The 25606-nt window shown below is 37.5% G+C and overlaps 1 protein-coding gene across 1 annotated transcript in view; it reads right to left on the bottom strand.

Annotated features, from left to right (window-relative positions):
• The window catches only part of LOC131148616 (callose synthase 3), a 75909-nt gene that overhangs the window by 18387 nt on the left and 31916 nt on the right, over nucleotides 1-25606 (bottom strand). Inside the window, exons 16-29 of the mRNA XM_058098452.1 lie at nucleotides 18949-19283; nucleotides 18761-18813; nucleotides 18558-18618; nucleotides 9444-9525; nucleotides 9315-9364; nucleotides 9121-9207; nucleotides 8162-8296; nucleotides 7952-8046; nucleotides 7726-7810; nucleotides 7473-7633; nucleotides 7209-7332; nucleotides 7005-7105; nucleotides 6790-6919; nucleotides 6549-6700 (exon numbers count right to left, since the gene is read on the bottom strand). Coding sequence (XP_057954435.1) covers nucleotides 6549-6700; nucleotides 6790-6919; nucleotides 7005-7105; nucleotides 7209-7332; nucleotides 7473-7633; nucleotides 7726-7810; nucleotides 7952-8046; nucleotides 8162-8296; nucleotides 9121-9207; nucleotides 9315-9364; nucleotides 9444-9525; nucleotides 18558-18618; nucleotides 18761-18813; nucleotides 18949-19283 — 1651 coding nt within the window. The remainder of the gene's footprint in view (nucleotides 1-6548; nucleotides 6701-6789; nucleotides 6920-7004; nucleotides 7106-7208; nucleotides 7333-7472; nucleotides 7634-7725; nucleotides 7811-7951; nucleotides 8047-8161; nucleotides 8297-9120; nucleotides 9208-9314; nucleotides 9365-9443; nucleotides 9526-18557; nucleotides 18619-18760; nucleotides 18814-18948; nucleotides 19284-25606) is intronic.

Below are 25606 nucleotides of genomic sequence, written 5' to 3'. Positions count from 1 at the left end.
AGTTAATGAAGTTAAGTTTGCATTAAAAAAGATGAAAAATAGAAAAGGTATAGGACCCGATAACCTCCCAATTGATGTTTGGGATGTGAGAAAGTCGTGAACCTACTAAAGTTAGTTAATTCAATTATTTAGTTGAAAAGGCTGCAGACAACACAGCTTACAGTTAGTAGAACATTCAGCAATAAAATTATTCAGTCAGCAAGTTGCAGCCAGTGTGATTCTTATTCAAAGTTCTGTTCAGTTTTTCATAGTGGAATACAGCTGTCATCCATTAATAGCACAGAAGTGAGTTATTTAGTCTAGGAACTTGTCATATTCTCTGCCTTGTTTCTAGTTTTATTTAATGAGTTAAGTTCCTAGAATATTAAAATTTCCCATCTATTCCCCATGTACTCTGCCCTATAAATAGTGGTCTTATCCCAGTCATTTTAAGTAGTGAAAAAATAGAAAAGAATCTCAAAAATCCAGCAAAAAGTGCTGCAGCACTGTAGTTTTTTATATATGTAATTTCTTCATCAAGTCAGTAAATTAAAGAGGCATTTTTCAGTATTTTTCTTTGTTCTTTTCTGTTTTTCTATTCTTCTGTTCCAACAAAATTTGGTATCAGAGCTATGTAGTCCAACACCTCTTTCTCTGCTGGAACTATGTTCAATTATTCTCAAAACCAAGTACCCATCTTCAAAGGAGAAAATTGTGGGTACTGAGCTGATCAAATGAAAATTTTCTTCATTGCACGAGACTTATGCAAGATTATTGAAGAGGGGTATGATGATTTAACTTCAACAAATGATGATTCATCCTCTACAAACACAAGCACAGCAACCTCATCTCAGAGATCTTCCCGGAACAAAGAAAAAATCAAAAATAATGCGCTTGCTTTGAGTTATCTTCATCAAGGGACTAGCAAAACCATCTCTCCCCACATCTTTGGCATTCAAAAGGCTAAAGACGCATGGAAAACACAGCGGAAGGAATTTCAAGGAAACAATAAAGTAGTCTCGATCTGACTACAATCTCTTTGGAAGAACTTTGATTGCTTGGCAATGAAAGATTCTTAAAGCATCAAAGATTTTTTCTCGGAAGTTGCTGAAATAGTCAACCAAATCAGAGCTTATGGTGATCGGATAGAAGAAAAAAAGATCGTTGAAAAAATTCTCAGAAGTTTACCACCAAAATTTGATCATGCAGCTGCAGCAATTGAAGAATCAAAAGACCTCTCAATTATGACCATCTTTGACCTCTGTGGTCCTATAGAATCACATGAGGAAAGAATTAAAAGATCTTCAAGTCAGCCCTTGGAGCAGGCTTTTCAATCAAAGCTCAAATTGAACAAGAAAAATCAAGAGAGGAATGGAAATTTTCAGCAACAAGACCAGTCTCAAAGAGGCCAAATAATCAGTCTCGTGGTCGTGGCAGAGGCAGGAATTTTTCGGCCTCAAAGGTCCAGCAATCAAGGACAGAATTGCATTATATGCAAGAAGTCAAATCACACCTCAGTTGAATGCTATTTAAGGTGTAAAAGGTGCCGCATTCCAAACCATTCAAACTAGAATTGTTAGCACAAGAAGAATGAAAGTTCAGAAGCAAATTTCAGCAAGGAAAATGATGAAGAGCAAGTGTTTCTCACTTGTATCAATGCTGAAAGCAACTACGACAAGGTTTGGTACCTTGACAGTGGCTGCAGCAGTCATATGACAGGTAACCGTGAGTTATTTGTTAAAATTGATGAAAATGCTTCAAATTTCGTTATTCTTGGTGATGGGAAATTTGTAAAAGTTGAAGGAAAATGTGTAATAGCAATGCAGTCCAGATCAAGTGAGCAAAAATTCATCAATGATGTTCTTTATGTCCCAAGTCTTGCTCACAATCTCTTAAGTGTGGGGCAGTTAATTCAAAAAGGATATCAAGTCCATTTCGAGAAAATGAATGCAGAATCATATACAAGAAGAAGAACTCACTGATGGCTAAAGTTGAGATGACTCGAAACAAGGTTTTTCCACTCTCCATCAACTACACAAGTCCAGTGGCTTTGAAGAGTTAAATTTCAAACGAATCCCAACTATGGCATCCCAGATATGGGCATTTGAATCATAAGGGACTGCAGCTTCTCAAGAAAAAGGATATGGTTTGTGGTCTTCTCCAAATAAATCAAATTTAAGGAGTTTGTAAAGGTTGTATTTACGGGATGATGCACCACCTTCCTTTCCCCAAAACTTCTTGGAGGGCCAAAGCTCCTTTGGAGCTTGTTCATGCGAATATTTTTGGTCCCACAAGAACACTCTCTTGGAAACAAAAGGTAGTTCATCCTTCTTGTTGATGATTTTACTAGAATGTTATGGTTGTATTTTATTCAGCAAAAATCAAATGTCTTCTCGATATTTTTAAAGTTCAAAGCCCTCATTGAAAGGCAAAGTGGGCTGAAAATGAAGACCTTAAAAACTGATCGTGGAGGTGAATTCATTTATCACCAGTTCATGAATTATTGCAAGAAGGACGGCTTTCAAAGGCAACTAACAGTGAGTAGAAGCCCTCAGCAGAACGGAGTTGCTGAAAAAAAGAACCGGACCATTGTTGAAATGGCCCGGAGCATGTTAAAAGATAAAGGAATTCCTAATTCTCTTTGGGCTGAAGCTGTACATACCACTGTCTATATGTTAAACCGGTCACCAACAAGATCAGTGAAGAATAGAACTCCCTATGAAGCTTGGAGTGGGAGAAAACCAGATTTTAGTCGTCTGAAAGTGTTTGGTTGTCTAGCCTACTCACTCAACAAAGCTCCTAATAAGGACCAGTTTGATCAGAGGGGAGAAAAGCTTCTGTTTAATGGGTACAACGATGAATCAAAGGGCTACCGGCTGCTGAATCCTGTTAATCACAAGCTAACAATGGCAAGAGATGTCATCTTTGACGAGAGGGGAGTATGTCAGTGGACTTCCAGCGGCCATAACTCAACAAATATTCCAGATTTTGTACTAGCTAAAGCAACAAGACCTAAATCAACCACTGAGTCTCAGAATCCAGCAATTTCAGAAGCTAAAATTGCACCCGGGAACCTTAGTTCAAAATCTGAAAATTCAGAAAATAAAGAAACTTCATCCTCTTCACTCGTCCTAAGAAGACCTGAAAGAGTTAGAAAACCTCCAAAGAGGTATAGTGATTTTAGAAGCTATTTTTCTAATGAAAATTCAGAATTTGCTCATTTCTCTTGTGAGCCACAGAATTTTGAAGATGCACTAAAGGATAAAAAATGGAAAAAGGCCATGGAAGCAGTGTTGAACGTGATTGAAAAGAACAACATGGAAACTTGTGGATCCTCCTGAAGGCAAAGACATCATTGGTCTCAAGTGGGTTTACAAAACCAAGTACAACGAGGATGGTTCCATTCAAAAGTACAAGGCTAGATTGGTTGCCAAAGGTTATTCTCAACAACCTGAAATTGATTTCAACGAGACCTTTGCACAGGTTGCAAGAATTGAGACAATTCGGCTTGTACTTGCAATAGCTGCCAAATTGGAGTTAAATGTGTATCAAATGGATGTTAAATCTGCGTTTATCAACGGAGAACTGAATGAGGTAGTTTATGTTGAGCAGCCACGTGGATATGAAGTGAAGGGCAAAGAAGAAAAAGTGTACAAACTGAACAAGGCTTTATATGGCCTCAAATAAGCTCCACGTGCTTGGAATAGTAAGATTGATTCTTATTTTCAGAATCAAGATTTCAGAAAAGCTCTCATGAACTAGCTCTTTATTTAAAAAAAAAAAAAAAAAATGATTTCATCATCGTTTGCTTGTATGTTGATGATCTGATTTACTTTGAAAGCAATCTTCATTTACTTGCTGATTTTAAGCACTCAATGATGAAAAATTTTGAGATGACAGACTTAGGGATCATGAAGTACTTCCTCGGGTTGCAAGTTAAGCAACGAAGAAGGGAAATTTTCATTTCCCAAGAAAAGTATGCAGCTGATATCTTGAAGAAATTTCATATGAAGGACTGTAAGGATGTAAGTATTCCTATGGCTCTAAATGAAAAATTAAATTGTGACGATGGAGCTAAGAAATTCGACTAAAATCAGTAAAGGAGTTTAGTTGGATCCCTTATTTACTTGACTCATACTAGGCCTGATATTACAAAAGCTGTTAGTATGTTGTCTAAGTTCATGCACAGCCCAAGTGTGCATTATGCAGCAGCAAAAAGGGTATTAAGATACCTTAAAGGCACACTAAAACTTGGACTGAAGTACAACAAAGATTCTGAGTTTGTTTTGACCGGTTTCATTGACAGTGACTGGACCGGATCAGTTGATGATCGAAAAAGCACATCGGCAAATGTTTTCTGCCTTGGAAATGGCACCATTTCATGGTGTTCAAGAAAGCAAAACACTATTGCCTTGTCATCTGCAAAAGCAGAATATATTTCAGCAACAGAGGCTGCTTGTGAAGGAGTTTGGCTGAGAGGGTCCTACAACCATTTATTGTGATAATACGTCAGCAAAAGCTCTAACTAAGAACCCAGTTTTTCATGCCAGGACAAAGCATATTGAGGTCAGAAATCACTTTATTCTTGACCTTGTGCAGAAGGAAGAAATTCAGCTAGAATTCATCAGCACTAATGAACAACCAGCAGACATGCTCACAAAACCTATTACTACTGAGAAGTTTTTGAAGTTCAGAGACATGTTAAGACTCACAGCTTTAGAGGGGAATTTGTGAGAAAGCCGTGAACCTATTGAAGTTAGTTAATTCAGTTATTTAGTTAAAAAGTCAGCAGACAACTCAGCTTACAGTCAGTAGAACATTCAGCAACAAAATTATTCAGTCAGCAAGTTGCAGCCAATGTGATTCTTATTCAAAGTTCTGTTCAGTTTTTCAAAATGGAATATAGTTGTCATCCATTAATAGCACAGGAGAGAGTTATTTAGTCTAGGAATTTGTCATATTCTTTGCCTTGTTTTTAGGTTTATTTAATGAGTTAAGTTCCTAGAATATTAAAATTTCCCATCTATTCCCCATGTACTCTGCCCTATAAATAGTGGTCTTATCCCAGTCATTTTAAGTAGTGAAAAAATAGAAAAGAATTTCAAAAATCCAGCAAAAAGTGTTGCAACACTGTAGTTTTTTATATATGTAATTTCTTCATCAAATCAGTAAATTAAAAGGCATTTTTCAGTATTTTTCTTCTCTGTTTTTTCTATTTTTCTATTCTTCTGTTCCAACATGGGAATGCTTAGGTGATAACAGAATTATATTTTTAACTAATTTATTTAACACACAAAAACTAAGAAAATGCTAGATGAATGGAGGAAAAACACTTTAATACCTATATACAAAAATAAAGGAGGTATTCAAAATTATAATAACTATCATAGAATTAAACTTATGAGTCATACAATGAAACTGTGGGCAAGGGTAGTTGAACAAAGATTAAGGCAAGAAACGAAGGTCTCAAAAAATCAATAAGGTTTTATACCTAGGAGATCTACCACAGAAGCCATATATATTTTAAGAAGATTAATGAAAAAGTTTAGGGAAAAGATGAGGGACTTGCACATGGTATTTATTGACTTAGAATAAGCATATGATAAGAGTATCTAAAGAAGTTCAAAGGTGAGATTTAGAAAAACAAAAAAAAAAAAAATTGTAGGTATGGGTATATTGATGTCATTAAGGATATGTATTATGGAGTGATGATTAATGTAAGGACTATAGATGGAGAAACTAGAGAATTTCCACTCACCATAGGTGTACATCAAGGATCTGGTTTGAGCCCTTATCTTTTTGATTTAGTGATGGATCAACTGATTAAAAACATTCAAAATGAGGTGCCATGGTGTAAGTTGTTTGCAAATGATATTGTATTGATTAATGAAACTAGGGGCGAAATAGAGACTAAGTTAGAATTATGGAGAGAAGCTTTGGAATCAAGAGGCTTTAGGATAAGTAGAAATAAGACAGAATATATGAAATGTAATTTCAGTAATGGTCGGAGGAATATTGGAGACAAAGTTAAACATAATGATGAAGAAATAAATAACACTTATAGATTTCGATATCTTGGATCCATTATGCAAGCTAAAGGAGAAATTGAAGATGATGTGATGCATAAAGTTAAAGCAAGTTTGGTAAAATGGATAAGTGTTTCAAGTGTGCTTTTTGATTGTAGAATACCCTTAAAATTAAAAGTAGGACGGCTATAAGACCAGCAACGCCGTACTAGGGCGTCGACATGGCGTGTCGCTTCGGGGCGACGACCTAGCCCACTTTTCGCTACACCTGGATGGTACAAGTGTAACGTGTCGCTCATAGGGGACGCCCCAAGAAATATTCGGTAAAGATTCATATCATAGTGATCTAACAAATTTCAGGCTGACTATCAACTACCTAACTCAACCCTCTTCCTTTACAAGGGCTTTAGACGGACTGTGTGTGAAAAAAATTAGGACATTAAGTACATCATAGGCGGAGTTATAAAGCCGAATATAATCTTGCTCATTGGAGCAGTGAAAATATGATAAATTTATGTGATCCAAAAGATCATAGCTACTTACGAGAATGAAAGCATGTTCCGAACTTTAGGTGCTGCAGGCATGTCCATAAACAACGAATTTGAGAAGAATGATATGCGCCTTCTAGCTTCTAAGTTGGATGGAACATCCATTGCAGATTCCTTCACAGTAAGTAATAGATAGAGCCGCTTGATCTACAAAAAAGGAAACTACCAAGTATGAAATGGGAAAAAGAAAAATTAAAACTCCATATTTCTGACATATTCCTAACAATGCAACAAACCTTCTCTTTCCATGCTTCTGATGCATCAATTGGAAAATTGATTGCTCCATCTGATGCAAATAATTGAATGTGATGGTCTAGTGGGGTCATGCCCTCATGCCCTGATCCACCATGAGTTGAATCCAGCCAGCTGTGATTTAAGATGTCTGAACAGTAAGAATTGCAACATGATATTCACACAAACACAAAATTAGGAAATTAAACAAGTACTCTACCTGGAGTCTTGATCTTCCATCATTATGTCCTTTGTTGCTACCTCCAGCATGTCCTGGAAAAGAATCACAACTTGATCCTTGTCCTCCTGCTTATTCTCTAACTGTGAAAACAATACTGTTATTGTCAAGTCTGCCCACCAACTCCATATCTCAACAGTAATTCAAAGAATATATACACATACTGTAATAACACTATATATTTACCAAAAGTTTGATAAGCTTAACAAAGTGCTCATAGAGGCCAGGAAGAGCACTCATCCTGTATTCAGTTATTAGATCACCGACTCTAATATGTTCGTCAACTTTATCAAATATTTGGTATATAACCCTGAAAAAGTCATTGCAGTAATGAACAAAATACATTAGGAAATGTAGTGATAAGAAAGGCATCCAAACTATATAACAGAAGATAAACATGCAACCTGTTTTCATACTGCAACCATGCCTTAAGACTCTACAAGCACTTACCCTTTCTCACGGTCCCCCCGAGCTAAGAGTTTAATAATGTTCTTAAATGAAGCATAGCACTCACGAACAGCACAGGACATATAGTTGTCAGCTTCAATCCTCTTTTTCAGCTCTCGGTCTTTACCATTGCTATCCTTAGCCATATCTAGTGCTATTGGGATCTGCAAAACAAAAGCAGAATAAATGAAAATGAATATATAGCAACAAGAGTTTCAAAAATTCCTGAAAGGGAATAATTATACAGAGGATAGACCTTGCTAGCAAGTAAAAATGGAGGCCACTGTATGAGATCCAAATCTTGGTCAGCGCAATATGGGACAAGCAACAGGTCCATTTCCCTGAGAAGGAAAAATTCAGCAGACTGCGCTCAAAAGAACATAGAAAATTTCAAATATATCCAAGAGAAATATAGTGAAACCAAAACAATGTTGCAGTTTGACAGGAACTTGAATTTAGGATAGCATCATTATGAGAATTACTTATTGCTTATAAGATCCTCCTCCCTAAAACTACTGATTATTTTGTTCCATAACTGAGCAAATCTTGCTGCTTCTTTCATCTTATTAGACTCAATCTGCAACAAGGAGTTCAAAATGATAAATAGTTTTATAATTACTTTAACATAATAATACAGATGCATGACAAACTCAAAATGATTACAGGTACAGATTAATAACAAAAATGCTAACCTCAGCAAAGCGGCGAGAAAAAGTAGCCTTCAGCCCTTTCCTCTTTGGTTCACTCTTCTCTTCTGGAATTAAGCAGGCGTTAAAAGCACCAGGCAACGATTGAAACCGAGATCTTAGCATTCCTAATGTTCGAATCTACAAGCAATAGATGAAGTTAGAGAAATAAAATAAAAATAAAAGAAAGGTAAAAGGATAGCATTAAGTAAAGATAAATTTTATACTAAAGTGAGTAGCAAATTCCCAAATTTAAAAGGCAAAGGAATGATGAATGTTTTTTCACAGCTTTCCGTGAGCAATTCCAATGCACAAACAATACCAAGTAGGCCTTCAAATCAGTTAAATGAATTATTTTCCACTATTTAGCATATTTAAACCCAATCCCTTCTGTTAAAATTTTAAGTTCTGTTCAATAATTTTTTTAAATGCCTCAGTCCACATTCTTCAGATTTTCTCCCACTCCAAATGTAAATTTTATATCCAGGAAAAAAATATTTAACACTCATCCAAATATTATCATATCTTTTGCAAAGAACAAGAATAAGAAAGACAGAACAACAACAAATGGCAGATCACCATGGTAAGATCACCAAGCTGACAGTAGAAAAGTAAATATTATCATGCCATCATCCGCAGCAATTTAGCTAAGATAAAAATTCACAAGAATAGACATTATTAAATACATAGAAGCCAAAGAATGGAATCAATTTGAAATGAGTTGAAAACCATTCTACCCCCATCCTACCCCCATTTGCTATCAGGGAAAAGATATACAAATTGCTTAAATCTATACTACATCACAACCATGCATAAAGAAAGAATATATTAAGAATTCCTTTCCAGTTGGTACCAACATCAAGATGCTTCATGACTAACAAAACCAACAAGAATTCTAATATATTAAGAAATAAAGCAAACAAATGGTGTTACAAAGGGAAAAAAAAAATTATAAATAAACTAACCTCTCCAAGACGGCGGAATGCACCATAGATGCCTCCAAATAACGTGGAGAATATGGCGTACCAAATTTGAGTATCCATAAAATAGACCTACAAAAAATCACAGCATGAGAACTTGAATTGCGGCTTAAACAAACCGGGGGGGGGGGGGCGGGGGGGGAGGAGAGATAGAAACATCAGAATATGATAGCCCATACAAGAATGATTGGAGCCCAGAGTGCAATCACAACACCAATGTTGTTCTTTGCTGCAAAGAAAGAAAACATGAATGAACCATTTTCTTAATGAATAAAATTTTTAAATGTCCTGTTATTAATTTCTGTTACCACGGGGAAAAAACTCGTGCCACTGAAAATTTCTTATGGGAACGTTCATGATAGCTTTCGTTGGACCCACTAGAGGCTTTATCTGCACAGGAAACGTGACTGCTCATTAAACAAATTGAGTCTCAGACTGCAGTAATATAATTGAAATGCCCATAAAATTTACAAGAGCACAATCAGTAAAATTTTACAAGCACCTAAAAGCAGTCCAATCTCATAAACTACTCAGGCCTATCCACTTAGAACATGGACTGCCACAGGAAGTAGAATAAAAAACAGAAATTTTCAGCCTACCATAAGGTGCCTCATTCACTAATTTGTAACTAGATGATATAAGTTAGCTTTGAATGCAAGATTTGCCCACTGTTTAACCACATCATGTCTATTGATTAATTCTCAGATAACGTTAGGAAGTTTATTAAATATGATGTAGAGTGGCCCTTTGGGTGCCCAAGATTCAATAGTCCATTAAGTATACTCCATTACTATTTCAACCTTTCCAAAATAATTCAGAATCGCATCATAGATCATGAAAATTATTCGAACTTTGTAAAGTTATTACTGTCTCTCAAATGATCTACTTAAAAAATTCAAGTCAGTTTTTTGAATAGTCAACAACTAGCATACAAATTATATTCAGTATTAAAAAAAATATATTTAATTTATTTACATAAATTAAAATGTAAAATTAGTAAGATTTACAGCTAAAGGCCTGGAGGCTTGCGCCTAATCTCCAAAGGGCTAAAATGCCTTGCCTTATGTCTTCTTACCCTTTTAAAGAACATTGCATATAGTCAACACAACAAAGTGAGATTTGTGGCTTGATTGCCATTCTTATTTCTGCATTTTTTGCTAATTAACCAGCAGCATTCTGTTGATGAATTTCAAATAACACTATAACTACAAGCTCTAAACAAGAAGGAATACAAAGGCATCACTCACCAAAAATTTGATTAGGGACTAAATTACCAAAACGAAGGCAAGTATGCACTTATATATTTAACATTGAGCATATGAAAACCTTTCTTTCTTAGTACATTTACCAAACAACAAAAACATTCACAATTATCAGGTAGTACAGGATTTAACTTTGTTTCTTAAACACGACAGCCGGACAGCTCAATAACGACATGCTCTAGCAGAAATGCTAATCATGAAAATTCATTGGATATAACAGAACATCTCAAGACTTCAGAGACAGTTAAGGTACTACATAACTTCAACATTTCTAACAAAATATGACAATCATAGAAAAATTTACTTCTCACACCTCAAACCTGACTATTTTTCTTTTTTTTCGGTTGGGAAAAATGGATTTACTGCATGCCAGATAAAGTGCCGGCAGGCATTCACTCTTATCAAGCATGCATACTGCCAATTAACAAGGAAAGGTTCCAAAAGAATGTGGCTACAATGCATCAACATTGACCTGCCTCTCATTGGAGGCTCCTTCACATGGTCAAACTCAAGGGAGGCTCCCTCACACTCAAGGATCAACAGATTCTTAATTTCCTCTGATTGAGGAAATCTGGTGTAGTTGGATACCTTATTGTATCTCTACCCGTCAATCTAAGTGCTTGTTAATGGCTGGCCCACGTTTTTTTTTTCCTTCCAAATCGTCTCGTGGTCTAAGACAAAGAAACCCCCTCTCCCTGTTTGTTCATCATGTTAATGGAAGTGTTGAGCCTAACGATAACCAATGCCATTGAAGGAGACCTGCTCAAGGGGCTTAGCATTGGAAGGAACAATGACTTTACTGTAATCTCCCATCTCCCTTTCGCAGGTGACAGACTTTTGCAAGGAACCCAGGAAACTTTTGCAGGTGACAGACTTTTGCAAGGAATCCAGGAGAATCTTTATTCCTAGATGCATCCTCGCATTTTTGAAGCAGTCTCAGGCTTAAAAGTGGATCTGGGCAAAATTGAATTCATTCCAGTTGGGATTTGTGACGCGGGACTTTTAGGCTGCAAGCTTGGAGCCTTTCCTATTACCTACCTCAATCTCCCCTTGGGAGCCAGGCTCAAAGATAAGGGTATTTATCGTTGGAAAACTTGAAAGGAAGCTTGCTGGTTGGAAAACGAACTATCTGTCAAAAAACAGTAGACTCACACACATTAACAGTACTTCATCCAATCTGATGGCTTATTTCATGTTTCACTCATCCCTGGTGCGGTAGCCAAGAGATTGAAAGGTACCCAAAGAAGATTCCTATGGGGGAACAAGGGCGAGGTTTATAAATATCATCTTGTTAGATTGGGAGTTTTTAAAACCATTAAAAAAGGAGGTTTAGGCTTGAGGTCCATGACACAGAAAAATAATTCCTGGAGGGAAGTCGTTGCTACCAAGTATGGCCTCCATCATAATGGTTGGGCCTCAAACGAGTTGAAGGAAGGCATAGTACAGGTGTTCGGAGATACATGAGGAAAGGATAGGAGAAATTCTTCACTCTCATTTACTTTCATGTGGAGAATAGGGAGGATGTGTTCTTTTGGGATGATATAAGGTGTAGCAAGTCCCAGCTCAGCACTATTTACCCTTCTATCTTCATGCTAACATGTGACAAAGATGCTCTCATTTGCCAACACCTGGAGTTGACCTTGATTAGGAATACTTTTAACTGGGAGTCTGATACGCTATCAGATTCCTACAACAGTCTTTAAAAGATCCAGTGCCAGCCACCATCAATGAGCCCAAATGGCCCTTAGACAAGGATGGAGACTTCACAAGCAAATCTTATTATAAACACCCTAGGTCCATGGCTGAGTGCAGCAGTGATTTCCCTTGGAAACTCATTTGCAAAACTGCAGCCCTACAAAGGTTGTTTTTTTCACATGGGCAGCAGACAACCTTCAAGAGAAGGACTTACCTCTCATTAATAGGTGCTTTTAATGCCTGGAGCAGGCTGAAATGGTTGGGCACATTCTATTGCGTTGTTCTTGGACCAGAAAAATATGGAACTTGGTCATCTCTGTGGTCAAGAAGAAGTGGCTGGAGCCATGGTGAAGGGCGAACTATGGGATTGAAGAAGGATCCGAACAAGGAAGGAAGAAAGCCTCTTTCCCCCATCGCCCCAGCTATTTTCTAGGCAGTGTGGATGGAGAGGAGCAGGAGAGCTTGTGAGTGAATGGTTTCAATCTGTCAGGCCGTCATTGACCATTGGATAGCTATGATTTTCTAGCTGGAAAAGCCGGCTGGTTGGAAGGAACATTAAGGGTTGTGTTGTTTTCTGTCCATTGCACTTAGGTGGCATCGCCTTGATGCCTTCATCCTTCAATTAATAATATTTCTCTTTGCTGATTAAAAAAAAGGCACCACATAGTACTAAAATATTTATTTCCAGATCTGAAGTGTCAAATATTTAGTGAATGGCCGAATGAATTGGCCTTAGTTCTGTATATTGTATATAGACTTTACAAGAATGCTATACATGGAAGGTAAATGAGGTCTAGCATGATTCTAGCCCTATACAAGTAAACTATAATCTATCAAGCCCTATACACGTAAACTAAATATATGCTAATTGTACAAAATAATGAATTGAAATATAAGGAAATAAATGAGGACTGAAGTAAGGAAAGAAATCTTCTGCTTTGCTGTTTGCTGTTCCGTTGACAGCCCCCCTCAAATTGATGCGGGTTGATCAACAAGCATAAATTTGCTACCTAGGAAGCAATGCCGATGACGAGTGGGAGCCTTGGTGAAGATATCCGCAATTTGTAATTCAATGGAAATGTGTGGACGAGTGATAACACGAGCTTCAAATGCTTCACGGATAGAGTAACAACCGACTTCAATATGCTTCATGCGCTCATGATGGACAAGATTGACCATGATCTGGATAGCACTCGAATTATCGGCATGTAGAGGTGTAGGATCAGTCAGAGAAAAATCTAGCTCACCAAGCAAGCCTCAAAGCCAAATAATTTTAGAACAAGCAAGAGACATCACTCGGTATTCAGATTTCGTCAATGACTTTGAAACTCTGTCTTGCTTCTTACTCTTCCAAGAGATCAATGCATCACCTAAGAAGACACACCAACCAATGATGGAGCGACGTGTAGGGATGAGCAAACGGTTGGTTCGGCCAATAATTAACCGAAATTTTCAATTAATGAGAATTGTTAACTGAACCTGACCAAATTACCTTTTTGGATAATTCGGATAACCGAATTAATTTGAAATTAATTAATAAAAACATAATATAATTGTAGATTTTTTACCAAATATTGATTAACATATTAACAAATTAACATATTAACATATTAACATATACTAATTAACATATTAACAAATTAGCATATACTAATTAACATATTAACAAATTAACATATACTAATTTATATTTAAATTTTAATTAATTATTAAATCGGTTATTTCGGTTAACTGAATTAACATTCCTCTTAACCGAACCAATTAACCAATTAACCGAACTTTGTAAAACCATAACCGAACCGACCGATCATGTGTTCATAGCCGAACCGAACCGACCAGTTTCGGTAGGTTAATTCGGGTTTCCCCGAATTATGCTCACCCCTAGCGACGTGTATCCACACAATCAGCCCAATCTACATCGCTATAAGCAAAAAGGCGAGTAGAATTGCCTGAAGGGAAAAATAAACCACAGGCAGTAGTGCCCTGAACAAAGCGTATGATCCTACGGACAGAAGCCAAATAAAGATGATGAGTCGTCTGAAATAATTGGCTAACTTGTTATACAGCAAAAGAAATGTTTGGTCTAGTAATAGGGAGATAGACAAGACTACCCACCAACTTCCCGTATAAACTGGGATCAGCAAGTCACCCTCCTCTTTGCAAAGCTTGACATTTAATTCCATGGGAGTATCAATAGAAATAGCCTTCTAAAGGCCAGCTGTGGCCACCAAGTCACTAGCATACTTGTGTTGATTAAGTGAAATACCTGAGAGACTATGATTCACCTCAAAACCAAGAAAATATGTGAGACCCCCGAGACCTCTTATATGAAAGGACTCTGAGAGATGAGTCTTGAGCTGAGCAAGTAAAGTAGAATCAGAACCAGTAATCACAATATCATCAACATAAATCAAAAGAACAATACCCATGTCTGATTTCCAAAGAAACAATGAAGTGTCATACTTGCTCTGTTTGAATGAGAATTGTAATAAAGTGGTGCAAAATTTATCAAACCCAGCCCTCGGAGATTGTTTGAGACCATAAAGAGAACGACGAAGCTTACACACATGTGAAATCGGAGAGGGAAATAAGCTCAGGGTGGCTTCCTATAAATACACTTTTTAAGATCCCCGTGAAGAAAAGCATTCTTCACATCCATTTGATGTAGTGGCCACTCATTGGAAGCAGCAATAGCCAGAAACATACGAAAAGTAGTCATCTTAGCCAAAAGAGCAAAGGTCTCTTCATTATTGACACCATATTCCTGATTATTCCCAAGTGCAACAAGACGAGCTTTGTGACGATCCTAACTTCCATCAGATCGGACCTTGGCTGAGTAAACCCATTTACAACTCATAGGAACAATTTCTTTCTGTATAGCTTGTCGCCAACAATCATGTTTGGTAGCGTGTGAGTAGGAAGTGGGAATATCTAAACTGGACAATGCAGTAGTAAGAGCCGAAATAGAATTACCAAAACTTGAGAAGGGAAACCCTTACCTGTGCGGGGGTAACTCGAGAAGAGCGACGTACCAAAGGCTCTTGAGGTGCTACAACTAACTGAATATGGAGCGTGGTAGGATCAAATATCAGATGCGCTACCGAAAGAGACAATGGGCGGAGGGTGCCGCATATACTCGATACCTGATTTAAAACAAGAACTGACCGCATGAAGATTTGAGAATTGCTCCTCAAAGGAGGGGAGAATCACAATAGGAGAGGAGGGTATAGGGGATATAGGAAAAAAATGTTGATTTTCTCCTAGAAATGCATGTACGATGTAATGCAGGATCACAGTAAACAAATCCCTTTTGACACACATTGTATCCCAAGAATGCACATCGAACAGATTGAGCAGATAAGTTATGTCGCTCATGAGCAGGTAAATGAACAAAACATACACAACCAAAGGTACGGAGGTTATCGTAACTAGGTTGCTTAGCAAGTAAACGAAAATAGGGAGACTCCATGAGTAGGACTTGAGAAGGTAAACGATTAATCAAGTAACAGTTTTCAAAGCCTCAACCCAGAACATGGATGGAACAGAGAATTCCAGCAAGAGAGTACGGACCACACCTAGGAGATGAAGATTTCTCCGTTCAGCTACTCCATTCTGTTGGGGAGTAGCAGGACATGAACGTTGATCAATAATGCCTTTAGAATCCAAAAATGTCTGAAACTCAGTAGACACATATTCACCACTAGAATATGTAATGTCTTAATAGAAGTAGAAAATTGATTGTCAACATATGCTAAAAACTCAGTGAAAGTACAAAAAACCTCAAATTTAGAACGAAGAAAGTAGACCCAAGTAAATCTACTACGATCATCAATGAAAGTCGCATAGTATTTAAATTTTTCCTGTGAACTAATCAGGGAAGGTCCCCAAACATCGCTATGGATAAGCTCAAAACATTAAGAAGCTCTACTAGCATGCAAAGGGAAGGGAAGAGTTTTGCTTTTACCAAGTTTGCAGGAGGCACACTCAAGAGATAAAGAAGAACATTCTTTATTACCAAGTAAACCAGAATTCAATACATGAGATAACATCTACGTATTGGGATGGCTAACAACGATGCCACACCATACTAAGATCTGAAACATTATTACAAGCAAAAGACTTAAAAGAAGAAACTGGAGAATGTGCTAGAACAGGCAAAAGTAGTGAAAAAAAGCGCCCCACCTTAGGTCCCTTCACGATCGGCTCCCCCATTACTTGGTCCTACACAACACAACCAGTACCAGAAAAATTAACAGCACAATTGTTATCAACTAATTGACCAACAAAAATACGATTTGTGGAAAATTGAGGAGCAAGAAACACACTAGTGAACTTAGAAGAGGCATCTTCGAAAGCAGCTATTGGCAAAGAACTGCCATTGGCAGTCTGAATAGCAAATTGACCAGCGTAGGGCCGAACATGACACAAGGTAGTGGGATTATTTGTCATGTGATTAGAGGCACCCGAGTCCACATACCAAAGATTAGTAGAATTGTTATCTTGAAGCCCCATTGCTGATAATGCTGAACTTAGCATCTGTTGCACCATTTCGGGTCTGCAGTAATTCGCTAAAGAAGGGGCAAGAACAGAGAAGCCACCTGAAGAAGAGCCAGGGGCCGCAAAAGTCATTGTGGGGAGTACACTAACAGAAGCCTGGAATGCTTGGGCCTAACGATTCTATAGGCGGATACGGCATTCTTTGATAATGTGACCCTTCTTCTTGCAATAAGAGCAGAATTTCTTGGAACAATTAGCAGTGATATGTCAAAAATCTTTGTAGTAAAAACACTGCGAAGTGCTAGAATGCGCAGGCGGGCCTCGTCGTTGAGCAGCATAAGCCACAGGAACATACCCGAAACTACCATGAGACTGTGCCAAAGTAACTTGAGTACTAAGTCATTGTTCTTCACGAAGTAACTCACCAAAACAAACATTTAGAAAAGGAACAGGAGAGCGATTTAGCAAAGACGAGCGAACAAATTCATACTTGGGGCGGAGTTTCATAAGAAACTAATCACAACGACTAGTCTCGTGAAAAGGTTGAATAATGGGAAGAGAAGCCACAGGAACATCCGCAATAACCAGATTAAAATATTCATTCCAAAGAGTCAGAAACCCCGAATAATAGTCTTGGATGGAACGATTGTTATGTTGAAACATGGCAATCGCATGCTCTAACTGAAAACAACGGGCACCGTTATCTTGATGATATACTGTTTTAAAATAAGTCCACATGGATTGAGTGGTGCGATAAGGTCCCAAGTTGGGGACAATATGTGGCTCAACCAAGCCAAGAAGCCAAGAGATAATCCGAGCATCAAGCACAACCCATGAAGGACAAGTTGCGGACTCCTTGGATTTATCAGGATTGGGTGCACAATCTATGCCATGAATATGACCCCAAAGATCTTTTCCCTTTAGGACTGAAAAGCCCACGTAGAATAATTGTTGCCCATAAACTTGGCGCACACAGGTACAGAGTCCATGCAAAATAATGGAGAAAATCGAGAAGCCCAAAAAAAAAAAAACACTATGCCAAAAGAAACAAACCACCAAAAAATCTAGAAGCCCAAAATAAACAATGCAGGTACAAAGAAAAACCAAGAACAACCTCCCTGCACTAAAAAATTAAATCTTGAACCAAAAAGAAACTGCACTAAAAATCAAATCTTGAACAAAAACCTGTTGTGCCGAGAAGATAAGTGCCAGAAACAGCAACAGAAAGCTATTGCCTGCTTGCCGAGAGTCGCAAACAGCAACAGAAACTGGAGAAATAAGTGGCAAACCAGAAACGTGCTGCGCCTACTTGCCGAAAGTCACAAAAAGCACCAGAAAATTGTTGCCTTCTTGCCGAGAATCACAAGAACATAAACTAGAGGAATAAATGGCAACCCAGAAACCTACGGTGCCAACAGCCACGCAGCCACAAAAGTACCGAAAGAATAGAGAAAAATTCCAGAAGAGAGAACAAAACCACAACAGCCACGAAACCAAGAAGACAAAAAAAAAATTGAAGGGAAAAAAAACCTAGCAGGCGGATGGCTCTGATACCATGTCAAATATTTTGTGAAAGGCCGAATGAATTGGCCTTGAGTTCTGTATAATAGATATAGACTTTACAAGAATGCTATACATGGAAAGTAAATAAGGTCTAGCATGATTCTAGCCCTATACAGTAACCTACAATCTGGCAAGCCCTATACATGTAAACTAAATATATGCTAACTGTACAAAATAATGAATTGAAATATAAGGAAATAAATGACTGAAGTAAGGAAAGAAATCTTTTCCTATGCTGTTTGCTGTTCCGTTGACATGAAGGACACAAGGCAGCATTCAAAAGCAATGACTCATTGCCATATCCAAATAAGGCTAGACAAATACATAACAGAAGGCTAGCGCTACTGATTAATGTGTTTTTGAATATTAAAACAATAAAAGTTCAAGAATGAACAGGAGACACACCTCTATATAGTAACTGAATGCCAACTTTGTTATTATTAGAAGAACCCAGAACATTGTGTACCTGAATTTTCAAAAATATAATAATGAGACAAAATATTTTTATTTTTATTTTTATTTTTATTTAAAAATAAAAAATAAAAAAACTTCCATTTCTTCATTAGTAGCAGAAAATCTAAACAATATTCTGGACATTGAGATCCTACTTGAACAGAGAAAACGTGCTTTCATGCATTCCCCTCCCAACATAGAGACGAGGCTGCAAGAATCATATGCACAAATACTATCAGATAAAAGCATTCACATTTGAGCAGTTTTGGTACTAGTAGTATGCTCTTTTCATTTTACAAGTGACTACTAGAAATATGAAAATGAAAAGATGACAATGCAATACCTGTGACCACCACATCATGAGCATCACAATCCTATAATTTGATCTCTCAAGGAATCGACGAATGAAGGGAAAAAGAAACAAGATCGCAGCAAGCATATTTGGTGACAAGTAGATAACAACAGCCAAAATAAACAAGGAAGGTGATTTTGAATTATTTCCAAACCAACTTTTGATGGTTTGAGCAAATCCAGGAGGATTCTCCCAAGTATAAGCGTAAGTAACTGGAAGAACTATAACCCATGCAGCAGCTGACACAATCTTCAAAATGTATCTTAGTTTAACATGGAATGACATGCTCTCCCTTGATTTCCAGCTAAGTATTGCATCAAGAACAGCTGCACAAATTAAGAGTGTAACTAACTATTAATAAAATTTTGAGTTCTCACAAAATGAAAAGACATGCAATGATCAGGTGCAGTATTAGAAGTGATAATGCCATTGCTATTGTTAAAAAACTGAGAAGCCTAAGTTAATAAGACCAGCAATAAAAGAGTTACTGTTAGGCAAAATGAATAGAAGACAAATGGAACAAAAGGAGAGAGTTATTGGCCAAAGGGGATAATCACCCCCAGACCAGCTGCTTGTTAGGCTTTGCTGGTGACATAAATATCCCATGTAGTACAAAAAACATGAATATTTTGAGCCCTGGACCTGCTGCCACCCTGACAGCTACTTTCTACAAAGAACATATAGGTACCTCCGACAGTAACAATCGTAAGTCTGGAAAAAAAAACAAAAACACAACACACCATTCCATACTACAGAAACTTAAACTGATATAGATGTCGGAAAAAATCAGCTTTAAGTTAAAGATGTAGAAAATAAGAAGCATTGAGATCAGGGAAACAAAGACGCACAATGCAGCAGCAGACTTATAGTTGATGGACACGGTGAATGGTGATACACTACAAGCAGCAGAAAAAAAAAACAAAAAAATAAAACAAACAAACAAAAAGGCAAGATCACTTGTAAATTTTCATCTACAGAATATATAATTTGGAAGCATAACCCATAGCCAGGGCATGATTATATGTTTCAGGCTTTCACATTATAGCCGAAATTTTTTTTTTATAATAAAATAAAATATAATAAGGATGAGAATGCAGAATCAAAGCGGGGATACTAAATCCTAATATTAAAAAGTATTAAAAAAATCAAAAAGAGAAAAAAAGAGAGTAAAAGCATAACAAAAAAAATGAAAAACCGCAATAATCAGCCAAGAAATCCCCTCTTCAAACCCTTGCCACCATAGTTCACCAAACATTTCAAAACCACTTCTCTATAACCCTTCACCTTGGATTTGCCACCATCAAGCCTGACTTCATTACCTCGATCAAATAACTTGAGGCCAAGTCATCCAAAAGCCTCGCATTGATCCTTCCTAGGAAATTCATCCTGAACAAAGGTAGGCATGATTCCATTTTTAACCTTTTTATCATCTCTATGAACCTTGTCTTCAAACAAATTAATACCTTCTAAACCATCGAACGGAGGAGGCAGCACATAAGATAAATCACTGAGACAATCAATAGAAGAATTAGAGGAATATCCACACTATTCCCAATATGGTCCAAAAGTAGAACTTTTTCACATTTAAACTCACTACTTCCAATGCTGTCTTCATCTGACACATCTCCCCATCTCTTACTTTCCTTACTCAACTAAGTCGTCTCAGCGATTGGCTCTTTCACTATACTTAAAACACCTCTGGAATCTCTCTCAATAATTTTATGTGTTTTCTCACTAGATATTCTTGCTTTTCTTCATTAAACTTCCTACCTTCAAGACCCATCTGCATATTCTTTCAATGGGCATACACCTTACCAATCCCTGAATTCTCCAAATAGATTCCCTTTCCAACTTGATTTCCCATCGAACCAGAGATGAAATCCTGACTTTCCAACTCACAAGAAATAAAATTCTTTGAGCTAGACTCCCCCTTTACATTCTTTAAGCTCCTCCAAATGCCATTTTCCTCTAATCAAGGAGAAACATTAAACCTATCAGGCCTTTGTCCTCCTTTCGGCTTCAACACTTTGATTGAATCAGAATATCCCTCATCATGAGCATCTAAGCTTTTATTCAAAGAAGTGCACAAGGATGGAACACCTTGTACTACATTTAATGAAGGACATCGTTCAACATGTTGCTGCTTAGAAGGACGATGAAGCCATGTATCATCACAAATCGTAGGCAAAGAGATTCAAGGGGCTGCAGAGACTCTTGAACTTTCCCAGTTAAGTGTCCCATCTGCTGTTTTTGGGCCTTCCCAGATGCATGGTCATCTGCTCTCCTATATAAACATCCCCATTGCCCAAGCTCATTTTTAAATCAAAAGCCTGCTCTTGGGCCTCCTTAATCAAAAATCCCACCAAAGAGTTCAACAAACTCTTATTATTTTCGAAAAGCCAGCCCAAACCAATTTTAATAGACAATCAACCAGGCCCAACCCACTCTAATTTCATCAGTTCATCTTCCACGCCAATAATCCTACGCGCCGCTGTCTTTGTCATCCTATTGTCAAAACGAGAAACCTTAGCCACCTATTGTTTAGACTGCTCATTCGACACCACCGCTTTCAACTCCATCGATTGTGCCTGAGACACTACTCTTGCAACCTTCCCCCACAAGTACAAACCTTTTCCTGCAAACTCATAGATATTGAACAACCTTCACCATGGGCTACACTTCCAACAACAATCTGACTCCAAGAGCGATTTATGTAGGACCTCTTACTATCTACTCCATTCAAGTCTAACCAACATGAACTCTCCAAAGTATTGAATGCTTCCAAAAATTGAGACCATCCTTCCCCTTCTCTTCAGGAATGAAAATGATGTACTTCTTACCCCTCTATCCATGACCTAATTCCATGAAATTTATTTCCCTAGTTACGTGAATCCCCATCCAGTAATTGATATAGCCAGCCCTAAACCTTTGAAATCCCTTGCCTAATATACCAGCGAAAGCTGAGACTACCAAAGAAAACCATAAGGCAGCTCCCGAAGAGAGACAACCCCCCCCCCCCCCCGAGTGCACTCTCAGTTCTTCCAAACCAGCCATCTATTTAATTTTATCCCTAAAAAAACTTAGTGCATTGTGCTCCAACCATGAACCCCACAACACTGGAAATATTCCACACTTCCACAAAGCAATCCTATTCTTTCTTCTTCTCTAAAGCCCTCAAAAGAGAGAGTCAGTATTCCATCCATCCTCACTAGACAAACCCAAGCTTCTCCCAACATGCCAAATAAATTATTCAAGATTCTCCAAGAAATATCTCAGCGTAAACACAAATGAGGAGCAAACTCAGAATTCAAATAACAACGCACACAAACATCTGGAGATAAGGCCTCACAGATCTTCTAATTTGCAACAAATTTTTAGTATTAATTCTATTAAACACAATCAGCCAAATGAAAGCTTTAATCTTTGGGGGAGCTTTGGTCTTCCAAATGAATGAAAATGGATGAAAACAAGAGTTGAAGGGGTCAAACATTCGAAAAAAATTTACAAGAACAAATCCCCATATGAACTAAAGCCCAAAACCGAGTAGCCCTACCTAAAGAAAGATGACAATTATTCAATAACAAGAAAGGCAGAAAGTTCCATAATCTCTCTGTCATTTAGGAATCTTCTGAAATGGAAGCTCCAAGAAACTAAAAGACTACCCGAATCGACCACAAAAAAAGAAACCATACCATCTCCACTCCACCTTGAGCCTTCTTTCCTTCTACAACATCCTCCTAGGGCTACAAGAGATTTTTTTTTATAGGCTGAGCTAAAGTAATTGAATCCTTCATTGGAGTTATCTATCTCATCTTTTTGCTTGGATGTGTTGATCTTGCGTAAACAACTAGCAAATTCCCAACTCTATTGATTTCAAACAAAACCAGCATTTTTCTAGCATTGTTGTACCTTTGTTCCATTGAATGAAAGTTATATCCTTTCCTTTCATCTTCCTAAGCCACTAAACATGGATCTTTTTGAACTAAAACTTGCCAAGACTGGAGTAGCCATCTCCCCCCAAGTACAAAGGGGATCTCCTCCCTTTCGCGTACTCAATGATCCTCCAACAACCATCAATTACAACCAAATGATTCAACTTGCGCATGAAAAAAAGAAGCCCACTGGGGTATGACACAAATCTAGCAAAGTTATTTATTAAATCATATGCTCCCATATCATATCCCATCATGCAATTACTCACAACCTCACCCACAATTTTTGGCACCCTCTTGCTGTACTAGTCATTTGACTCATGTTTCACCTGAATCATATCACATCTCAAATTTTTTTTCCTCGAAAGTTGCATACCATCAAGCAGTATCCCTCCTAATTGATAACCTTCCATATTTTAATAATGCATGGCATGAGCACTAAATATTAATATACAACAGAAATTATTCGGAAACAATATTTATTCCTTAATCGAAACCCAAGAGCATCATGTATATTTCTTTATCAAGGGTAATATGATCATTAGAAATATATTATAAATATATAGGGAGAAACCCATCATTATGATTAGGTCTTCCAATTTACAATACTCTCAATGTGGTATCACAGCCTGGTCTCGAGGCCTAAATATTAAGTTCCACATTGATCGTCAAACCAAAGCCTAAAGCCCTATATCTGCAGCATGTCTACTGGAATTGCTAGGACACCATAGGCCTGAAAAACAGCGAACAGCTACCAGAAGCCACAGCAATTGCCAGAAGTTCCCTATACAACATTACAATTTAGGAACACAAAAACTCCTTTAGATCTTGCAAAACCAAAACCACAGACACCCATAGGAATTCGATCTGCCGACCCATGAAATCCCATTGCTGGAAAGTGAGTAAAGCAGCACCAGTGTGTAAAGCTTCAGACAACCATGTTTTTTTTTTGAATTGATCCTATACTGTTCAAATCCCTCTATAAAACATATTGAGTATTTTGTCATGGATTTTTGTCCAAGTTCTCACCTTTATAGTTACTCATGCGTGGGGACTCCAAGAATGACTGTGCAGTACTTCTGGAAGCTGTTTGCCAATGTTTAGTAAGTTCATTAGGGACTGAAAGTGTTATGTTGCTGTATTTTTGAATTGATCTAATAGTTTATCTTATTCGTTGTTTGTATATGATTCGGTTTGTTGGTCGAAATTTTTTTCTGTTGGGATGGAAACGACAAATTCCAAAAATTTTCCATCATGACTTGTCCAGCCATTGGTAAACAGAGTTCTATAACAGTCTCCGAGGAGGAGAATTTGAGGTTCCTGTAGGCATCCCAAAACAAGCATCCCTCATCACATTGCATCTTTTCACATTGCATCTTTTGCTAAGAAAGTTAATCCTATGAGCTGCATGTCATCCAATCTCCCGCTAGACCTTGAGTTATGGATTCTGCCACAATTTTACTTGTAACCAATTTCTATTCAGAACTCTAGCATTCTAAAAATCTACCTCGAGTTGCCCTCGCTCATGGGTCCAGTGCTACAGTTAAGGGATGACCATGTAAATCTTACTCCCTCAATCTCCCTTTCTTCCAATTTGTACATTCCTAAATCCTCCTTCAATATCATCTCTGTTAGTAGGATTATCAGGTTGCTAAATTGTTCTGTTATTCAGAGTATGAACACAAGGAACATGATTAGCACAGGATGTGGGGTTGGTTTACTCTACGACTTTGAGTCGCTCTCCTCTCATATTGCCCGTAGCACAGTGTTATACCACTTCAAATCCATTGTTGCCTTCATCATCCTTCATTGGACAAGTTAAAACAGCTAGGTCCTACAATGAGTTCAGTGCCTGATCTTGAGTTTGAGTCATCTCAATTGTGAAAGCATCATTACGTTCCCTTTGATTCCTGAGTCAATAAACTGGAAGCCCGTTCATGTTAGTTAATTCTGATGTTTGGAATCCTAGTTGTGTAATGTCAAATTTGGGGTTCCAATATTTTGCATCATTTGTTGAAGACTAATCTAGGAGGACTTCACTATATTTAATGAAAGATCATTTTAACATCTTTTGTGCCTTCTATTCTCAGCTAAAGGCACAATTTGATATTCAACCATGGTACTTCATAGTGATAATGCAATTGTCAATTCATTACCCAAGTAAGAGTGACCAACTCTAGTATGATCTATGTGTCATTTTGTTCCCATGGTCCACAAAAAAATGGAGTTGCACAGCTTTAAAAAAAAGGCATAAACTCAAAGTCACTCGTACCTTACTGCATCAAATGAATGTCCAAAAATTTTTGAAGTGGTGTTGTGCTCACTACTTGCTCTCTTATCAATAAAATGTCATCCTCCATCCTTGGTGATAAAATATCATATCCAGTTCTCTTCTCAAAGCCTCCTTCTCACTTACTCCCCATATATATATATATAGCAAAAGAAATATATTAAGAATGAGAATGGAGATTGTTACGAAGCTGGGGGAGGACAAGAGATCCTTGGAACCCAAAAAACAAAGAATAAAAAATAGATGTAAAAAAGCCTAGAAAACCCCTCTTAAAACCCTTTGTAATTGGTTGTGTCCTTTGTCCATTAGTTGAGTTTAAGAAAGATAAATAAGTTGGATCCTCATGCTATCAAGTGTATTTTTCTCAGCCAGTCTATAATCAAAAGGGGATAGCAATGTTATAGCCCTACTTTACTTTTTTTTTTTT

The sequence above is a fragment of the Malania oleifera genome, chromosome 2 (genome assembly GCF_029873635.1).
Source record: "Malania oleifera isolate guangnan ecotype guangnan chromosome 2, ASM2987363v1, whole genome shotgun sequence".
NCBI lineage: Eukaryota > Viridiplantae > Streptophyta > Magnoliopsida > Santalales > Ximeniaceae > Malania > Malania oleifera.
Note: the sequence above shows the minus strand (reverse complement) of the source record. Positions and strands in the feature narration are given on the sequence as shown.